Here is a 9,126-nt window from a genome sequence, read left to right as displayed (position 1 = left end):
ATGCTATGTTTTAAAAACATGTTACATAAACCCACAGAAATCTTTTGTGAAGACAAATTCAACATTTTTAAGCAGTGACCCTTTGCTCCCATGATTCAAGGCGCCGAGGCGGCTCCCAGCCTCCCTGAGTCGGGGGGGGGGGAGCGGATACCCGTTCCTCAAGGTAAACACCCTAGAAGGGCTCCATCGTCCTGAGGAGACCCGAGGTATTCTTCTCTGATAACGAGTCTCCCTGGCAGCTCTGCCTCACTTAGTGCGAAGTTACTTTTCATGCCATGATGTATGTATGACACATGACTTTGATCACTAAGAGATGCAGTTAGCCATTGTTTTACACCCACCTTAGATAATTACATTGAGAACATCTCAGCCAGGTGCAATGGTTCGTCTCAGGGGCCCCACAAAACTGAAGTCTCTGTGGTGGCACTTTGGCCACACTGTTTCCTAACCAAATGGGTTAGGGGTGGGCTTTGATGCCATCCTGTTCTCTCCAGCCCCCCTCCATCTTCCTTGGAATTCTGGGTCACTCGAGGACCTGCTTTGCTATTGCTGTTTTAACAGGCAAGGCTGCAGGTCACCAGTGCATAAAACTGATGCTTCATGCATCACTCTTCCAAACAGCGAAGAGAGATTCCTGCAACACGTCCACTGCCCGCAGACAGACACCCCTTCCCAGCTGTAGCGCAGGCCCCACACTGCTGGGGCCCACACCGTGTGTGGTGAGGAAGGGCTGGTGGTCCCCTGGTCGGCCTCCGCACTGACAAGCCGACGGCAACAATCCATCCTTCCATCCCCAGCATGCAGGGCCTGCTCTGGGCAAGGCCTCGGGCTGTGACGCGCTGTGCAAAGTCCCACAGAAGCCCCTCAAGGCCAGGGGGACGTTTTGTGCATCCCAACTTTGGGAGGGGACTGTCGCCTGTCGCCTTATTCTGAGTTCTCCTGTACTTAGTGATTTCTGATTCATGGGTAACCCCAGCTAAGATACACCCTCTGTGGCACTTGGATAAGATGGAAAAACTCCACAAGCTGGGTCAGAAATGGACAGCAGCCAGGGCTGTCCTGGGAGCCTTGTCTTGCCTCATGTTTCAGGGATGGAAGGCGTAGTACAGGACGGTGACCGTAGACCCGAGGATGGCTCCTGGGTGTGGACAGGGCACAGACAAGGGGCTGCTCTGTGCAAAGCCGGGCAGAGCGGGACCCTGAACTATCATGAAATATCCACTTAAAGGCTGTCTGCCACAGGGCAGGCCCTTGCTCAGCCCGTTCATCTGAATTACTACATGAAAAAATAAAAACAGAGAGAGAGAGAGAAAATGACATACCTTTGAGCAAATGAAGAGCAAGATTTTCCTGATCTTCAGAAAAAACAATAAGTTTGGATTCTTTTTTAAGAAGTAGGGACTTTTATGTATATAGAATCACCCAAGAATAATATATTTACAATTGGTGTGGCCTTGATTGTGTTAATGGAGCTATGATTCATATAGAAAATGAAAACCTTGCCACGGCGGAGGCCCACTTGGCCGAGTGTTTGGGACAAAAAGGAGCAGCTATTGAAACAGCAAGAGGAGAGTCAAGGCCAGTGCAAATCCGCCGGGCGGGACCGACGGGGCGGGCCTGGCCTGGCCCTTCAGCATGCACATCACCCTGGACCAGGACCCGTTATTGGGCAAGGGGGCGATGCCTGCCACGCAGCACATGACATTGTAGACATCCACGGATTGGATTGGAGCAGCTCTGAAGTCGGATTTGAAATCTGAAAAGGAGAGGCAAGCAAACAAGTTATCGCAGTGACTCACTGGGCAGAGGGGGCTGAGTCCCCATACCAAGGAATTACACTCGGGCTGCAGGTGGCTTGGAGGCTGGAAAATCCGCTCTGTCGATGGGGCGTGACCACGTGATTGTGAGCTTGGAAGAATATGTGGGAGGCCACAGGTTGTGAAAGGAAGCAGCTTTCTACGGCTCATGGAGATGAGTTTCTTTGAAAGACAAATCAGTGAACAGATTGCCTTTGTGCCTTGTTTCCGCAGCATCTCGGAGCACAGGTGTGGTCTTACTGGGCTCTCCAAAACCCAGTTCAAGGGGATTCTCACCTTTCAGAACACCTACCTAGCAGGGGCTGGTTGGCTGGGTGCCAATTTCAAGTGCCAAGACCCCACCGCAACGCAAGGATGTTTCTCCAGTTTCCTGCCCCGTGCAGTTCCCACGGCTGGACAAGAGTGTGGGGCCGGACAGTCTCCCCAGAGCTGCCTGACTCAGCAACAGCGACAGCTGCCTGAATACGGTTGGAAGATCATTTGAACCTTCTTTAGGGGCCTTTCACCGGTGGATATGATAACTTGGCCATGTGGGGGAAAAGCAAACTGGCAGTGTTACGGAGCCAGGGAAGGCTCTGGGAGATCTAATGGGGAGGTGCTGTGCTTCTAGAAACTCAGGCTGCAGCCAATGGCAGCGGTGATGTGGGAGGTGAGGCAGGGCTGGCCGTTCACAGTATCACAAGTCAGGGCGCTGAGGAGGGATTTCGGTCAAGGGCCCGCCTGCTCCTTCCCTGTGGGCGGCAAATAACACACTGACGGTGGAGCGCTGGTGCGCCTAAGAGGGATTGTAAAGAGTTTGAGAATGTCCATAAGCCGTCTCACTTTTAGGCCCCAAACCAGAGCTTCCAACAAAATACCCAAAGCTACACTGAAGTTAAATTGAGAAGAGAGATTCTTATCTATCAATAAAGCCCAAGGATGGGCTTTCAGTCTGTCTAAGAGTTTTTAAGGAAATGGATAGTTTGGGAGCTGTGACCTTTAGAATTCTTTTTCTAAAATGGTCACATGGGCTTTATTTCAAAAGCCAGCAGACAGAACAGCAACGTCACCCAGAAGTGCCAACTCCACATTCTGCTCTGATGTCAACCCTGAAATTACAAGTACGGAAGAAAGTTACCTGCCCAACACTCTGCCACAGAGCACATGCACTGCAGGGCAAGTGATGGCTTTTGCTCACTTTGGAGAATTTAAATGGAATTCAGAACCAAGAGGTTCATGGGCCGTATAACGAGCCTGCAACCCCGACTAGCTCGACAACCTCGGGAAACCGAGAGGGAAATGGTATCTAAACATCATAGCCTCAGTCACATCGTCTTGCTCAATAAATGGTAGCTAGCACTTTCTAGTGTGGTTAACAGACATGTAGAATAAATGCCCAGCAAAAGCAAACGATGGACTGAAAATACTCCGTCAGTTCTCTGTAGGGTCCATTTTATTTTGCGGATAGGGAGGATAAGAGTCAGCATCACCTCAGGGTAAAATTTGTTTTTTTAAAATCCAGAACATCCTAGGAGAGGAGAATGTAAGGACTTCCCAGGAGGTCATCCCCTCTTAATATCAAGGCAAATGCACACTGAGGCGAAGACGGGATTGTAGCACCAGAGATGAACCAGCTGCAGTTTGAGGAATCCGTGGAAAGGTGGCCCCAGTGATAGGAAAGCAAGTCCCCTCCCTCCTTCTGACTTGCCATGAACTTGGATGTGATGGTCATACTGCCCCATCACATGGGGGCCATGTCCTTGTCACGTGTGTGGGTAGGAGGGTGTGTGCAAGGTGCCAAACAGTAGTGAATCCAGGACATCTTTCCCCAGCCTTTCAACGCCCACTTCCGTAACATTCGGCAAAAGTCTTGAGATAAACTCTATAGAAGACCATCTTTTGGGGTCCAAAGAACAAAATCAGATCCTGTGCACGTAAGCAAGAAGCAGAACTGAGTTTTCTTTCCAATGTCGCCTGGCTCCTGGCTTCTTCATTTGCAGGGCTGGGACTTGGGGCCCCATGCAGACACAATCCAGGCTGGAATGAAAGCTTCTAGAAAATTCCTGAAGAGCAAAACAATACCTGATCCAATGTGGGAGGATTCTGCCAAGCTCTGCTAGCTCCAGATGGGATTTTGAACCGGAACTGGGAATCTGAGTTATTCCCATGGGTTTAAATTGTGTGGATATTAAAACCGTTTCTCTTAAAGCAAGAAGGTTCTGCAGGCTCCCCCCCTTCCCCGGGGCCCAGCCACCCTGGGCTGCTTGCGAGGGAGGCCCGCGGGCTCGCACGCAGTCGCTGAGCCATGTGCCTGCAGTCTTATCGGGGATACGGAGTTCTCCTGGGCAAGATTAGGTTGCTCAGATGAGAAGCTGGGATTAACCAGAGAGAGGCTGTCTCCCAGCATTATTTCCCTCTCTCTTGGCTGGACCAGACCCATAGACCTGTGCGTGGGCAGCCACAGCGCTGCCCAGCTTCCTCCCTAGGCGAAAGGCACGTACAATTAATCAGGAGGGATGTACCTTTATCTCAAAGTGCAGCTAGATAGCTATTAATGGCCTTGCTCTTAAATTTTCTTCCGAGTAAACAGCCTGTGTGTAAAGCTGTTCAATCTTTCATGAGAACCGGAGCCAGGAACGTGCTGTTGGTTGGGCAGGAGGCTCTCAAGGCCGAATCTGCCTGGAAACATTTTTACAATTAGCCCAGTCCATTCTCATCAGGGGTCGCCTTTCTGTCTATAAAAGACTCAGACTTTTTGTTTTAGAGGAGCACGCGATGGGGGCCTTTGCTAATGGACAAAATCTCCCCACCAAAGTGATCTCTGAGCTGACGTAGCTTGGGGAATTTAGTTTGAAATTTGGGGTTTGCTTCTGCTTTTCAAGTATGCCTGAGACTCCTGCTCATAAACACTCCTTCAAAGCTGACAACTGTTTTTGCATTCATGATCTTCTTTTCTCTCTGGGGAAGGAGAAGGTGATGCTTTTGAATGAGAGCCCGGCCGTCTGGTGCTCTCCCGTAGAAAGGCCGTGGCCCTGGAGTGTCTCCAAACTAATCCAGCAGGTGACCTCCACCGAGTCCACAGGGCTTCCTCGCTCACTCAGCCTGGAGCTCCGCAGGGCTGACAGGCAGCACCTGATAGTTCTTATTGGTTGGTGGCAGTGTGCTGGACGCCCTCCACACCCCTCCCTTAGGCCCAGTTGTGGACCCAGCCGGGGCTCTATAAACGTTTGCTGCTACTGTCTCTGCTGCTTCCTTCGGGACTGGGAACTGGAACCACAAATGGGAAAGGATCCGGACCAATGCATTTCCTAAGCTCAGGGTCCCAGAGGCCCCCGTGGAGGGTGCAGAAATGGACACCTCATAGTTCTCAGCAAAGCTATTTTGTGGTGACTAGCATGACCCGAGGCAGGTGGGTTGATATATATTTTTGTCTTGCTATATCGAGAAGAAGAGCGGGGCTTCCAGGTCTAATCTCTTAGTTATCATTTGAAAGCAAAGCATGGATTTCATGGGCTGAAGCATTTCCATGACATCCAGAGGAAGGCTTTGGAATGTGGGTATCTGGGTCAGCTCATTATATTTAACCAGGAGGGTAGAGAGTAGTAAGAAAGAAGAGTAGCTCATGGGCCAGTCAACTGATGGATCACGGCTGTCGAATGCTTTTTGTTCTAATTTTTTTTCTTATTTAAAGAAGGGGGTGTGCAGGTAGTAGTACAATCTTCAGAGTGTTTGATAAACTTTTCCCAAATGTGAATTTGGGAAATGTTCTAAATAATTAAAGCAATTTACCAAAGAGGCACTCTTCACCCCTGCTCTCTTCCAGCCCTAGGAATTGATCTGGTCAAAGAAGGCACCGTGAATTTGCTTTCACCCAAGACAGCCCCACTTGTTCTGGCTGGTTCTCAAAGTCGGTCCGCAGGTCATTTCCTAGTCTGCTATTGAGCGCATCGCAGCTTCTGGTTGGGCCTTGAACCAGACAACCCCACAGCGGTGGGTGCTCTGGACAAGGAAGAACTGCGGCAGAGGCCGACCCCATGAAGCGACCACATCCAGGCTGGAACGGAGAGCTGTTCAGCGATCTGGTGTCTGAGAAGCTCTCTTGGACATCACAGAGCTGTGAAATCCCATTTCGAGGAATTAAGTAAAAGATGAATCACAAACATGTGGAATACATTTTCTTCGCTGTCCTGAAGATTTAAATTTTACGAGGAGAATTATTTGGCCACATCTGCCAAACCCAAGAAGCATTTGACAGCGAGCCAGCGAAAGACGTTTCACAGAGGCCGGCTGGGTTGGCCCGGCCTTCCCTCGCGCCGCCATGAGCCCCTGGGGACACCTCCTTGGGAATGGGTGGCAAAGGGAATTTCGTCCTTTCCCCACCTACCGGGTCCAAAGGCCAGGAAGATGCCCCTCATGTCCCGGAGCTCGTTGTCATAGCCGTGCCATCCCCGCTGCCAGCCTTCCCTCTTGCCAGTGCTGTTCATCCAGAACGGAAGCAGCTCGCGACTCTGCAATCAAGCAAGGCAGTGACATCTCGCGGGGTCCCATCATCAGTGACCATCCGGTCCAACCCTCCCCCCCACCCCCCACGGGGATGTCCTCATCAGCACTGGGGTCATCACTTCCTCCTCCAGGCAGCTCAGACCCCCCGAGGCAGACCATTGCCTTCCAAAGAGCTCTAGTTTGGAAGGTGTTCTCTGCACAGAGCGCAGCAGTGCCTTTACCTGGCCATCAGCTTTAGGACCATTACATGTAGCATGTTCATGACAGACGAGCGATAAACTTGTTTTGTGGTATCATGAAAAATATATTTGGCCTTTGTACCCAGTTCCTGGCATGGAGATCCCAAAACCCTTGGAATTTCCTGGGTGATAGGAGTGCCCTTGTTCAGAAGGAGCCCTTTTCTCCCACACCTGAGTTTATGCTAATAGCATGACCTTGGGGCCTGGGGGAGGGGCTTCAGGGAGGAGGCTGGTCACAGGAGGGACCAGCCACCTGATGAGAGGGCAGAGCTTTCAGCCTGTCCTCTGACCTCTGACCTCTAAGAGTGAGTTCAGCCGCATGGTCAGTGATTGACTCACCCAAGCCCACACGATGAAACCCCATGTAAAACCCTGGAACCACATGGCCAGGGAGCCTCGGGACTAATGCACAGACCTATGTGCTGGCAGTTGGTGGGGGTCACCTGAAAGAAACGGGGATGTCCTGCACCTTTCACCCCCACGCATCTCGTCCACGTGGGTGTTCCTGAGCTGCATCCTTTATAACAAAACCGTCCCCATAAGTACAGCACCTTTCTGAGTTCTGAGACTCAGCCCAACGAATTTGTGAATCTGAAGGTTATGAGAACCCTCAAATTGTAGCCAAGTCAAAGGCAAGTGTCGGGAGGCTGGGGACCCCGGACGTGTGGCTGCCACCTGAAGGGGCGCACACTTGTGGGACTGAGTCCCTTAACACGTGGGGGCTTCTCTAACTCGGGGTGGTTAGTATCAGCACTGAGCTGAATTACAGGGCACCCAACTGCTGTCTAATGTAATCATCTCATTTTTCTAGCAAAGTCCCTGAAGCCCAGAGGCAGTCCTCTCTGACTATCTGGCGCTCCTTCCACCATCCTTCCTTTTTCCTGCCCCCAACCTCCACCTGGAGCAGCTCAGAATCCGTTCGTCCCCTCCTCTCCATTTGGTCAAACATTTGATGGTGGCACTCAAATTCTTCTTATCCAGGTCTTGTAAGTCTTCATTCCCTTCAACTGGTCTTCATTTGGGATGGGTTCCAGACCCATCATGCCCCTGACACAATTCCTCCCTTCAGAGCTCACTCTTCTTGGACTGCAGGTGCTTACCTGCGAGACAAGAGGCTTCAAGGTGAGTCCCAAGGAGACTGTGGCCACGTGGGCATGCCAAGCCCTTCATGGCAGACTAAGCATTCGTTCCTGACGGTCCAGACATCCTCTTGCTAAGCAGGTGTGATATTACAGGCATTTCAAACACAGGTGGTAGAACTGGCTGGTTGTGACGAAGGAGTAGAAGCAAAACAGCTGAAGGGCCAGCCCTCCCCAGGCTGGCTCCCAGACTTGTCACCGTCTCACGCTGTCAGTGTGCCCTTTGGTTCACCAAGAGCTGCGCCTGACATCCGCCTAATCCACCACCCAACATCCCTCCTTTGAAGTTGAAGAAACCAAAGCACAGAGAGGTGAACTGGTACGACAGGGCTGCGGCTGGCACCCAGGTCCCCTGTCTCCCTGTGCTTATGCACCTTTCACTAACCACAGCCGAGGTCACCGCAGTGCTCCTGTAGGCACTGGACAGTGAGGTCCTCCCCCGCCCCCGTCCCTTGCCTCTCCACTCCTTGACTGGTGGCCCATTATAGGGAAAAGATGTGGGCATTGGGTTGGCGCGGGGTGAAAGTCCAGCTTGCCACTTTCTGGCTCTGTGATCCTGCGCAAGCTACGTCGCCTCTCCGAGCTTCAGTTTCCCTGCGGGGCGTGAGGTTACCCGCCCCACGGAGATTTTGGAGGATGGCGTGGCTGTGCGTTCGGGGCCCGACACGCACGAGGTGCTCACTGACCAGTGGCGGCTGGCCACCAGATGCGCCGGCCAAGGGTAGAGGCGCTCTGGCCCCGTGCGCCTGGGCCACGATGGCTGTGACGGCTGAACTCGCCTCTGCTGAGGGAGCTGTCATATCACTTTGCACGCCCGTCCAGTCTCAGCCCATAAATCGCTCCCTGGCATGACTACTTGCCAAATTGCACTATTTCATTGACTCTCCGTTTCCTGAATTTCCATCACCCGGCGCCCCTTCTCCTCCAGCTGTAGCTCATATTTTTCCATGGGAATGTTTCTACTAACTTACTGTCTTTCTAACTAGTGATACTTTTTGTTCTTCATCTGTCCAGGGATCACAAGACGCCCCAACTTAGCTTCGTCAGGGAATGTACGGTGGGACTGTCCATTTCACAGCCACGAGGCAGCAATTCCTGAAGGCTAGGTAGGACATTTTGTTCGTGACAACTTCATAATTATGAATCCCATAGGACGTTTGTACCCCGTGACAAAGGGACAGGTGAAAGGGAGACAAAGACCGAGGATCTGGTTTAAAAAGTCCATTCTAAATTCCACAAATACCAGCAGTGAACCTCTCAGCCCTAAACGTGACGAGGGAGCCGTCTGGCCACAGGGAAGCCCCCTAGTTTTGATACAAGTGGCACGCTGCTTCAGTGAAACAGCTGTTCTTGCTGATTTTCAAAAGTAATAATAACCTGGTTGCTTGTGTGGGAAGCGAACCCTTTCATCTAAACGGCTGAACAGAGCCCATCGCGCACGGCCCCAGG

The 9,126-nt window shown here is 51.7% G+C and overlaps 1 protein-coding gene across 1 annotated transcript in view; it reads right to left on the bottom strand.

Moving 5' to 3' along the window:
- Nucleotides 1-1,380: 1,380 nt before the first annotated feature.
- The window catches only part of ENPP6 (ectonucleotide pyrophosphatase/phosphodiesterase 6), an 80,218-nt gene continuing 72,472 nt past the window's right edge, over nt 1,381-9,126 (bottom strand). Inside the window, exons 7-8 of the mRNA XM_090258586.1 lie at nt 6,181-6,304; nt 1,381-1,756 (exon numbers count right to left, since the gene is read on the bottom strand). Of these exons, the coding sequence (XP_090114712.1) occupies nt 1,551-1,756; nt 6,181-6,304 (330 nt within the window). The 3' untranslated portion in view covers nt 1,381-1,550. The remainder of the gene's footprint in view (nt 1,757-6,180; nt 6,305-9,126) is intronic.

Source organism: Furipterus horrens, unplaced genomic scaffold, assembly GCF_987537825.1.
Source record: "Furipterus horrens unplaced genomic scaffold, mFurHor1.1.pri manual_scaffold_12, whole genome shotgun sequence".
NCBI lineage: Eukaryota > Metazoa > Chordata > Mammalia > Chiroptera > Furipteridae > Furipterus > Furipterus horrens.
The sequence above is the reverse complement of the archived record's forward strand: the minus strand, read 5'-3'. Positions and strand labels throughout refer to the sequence as shown.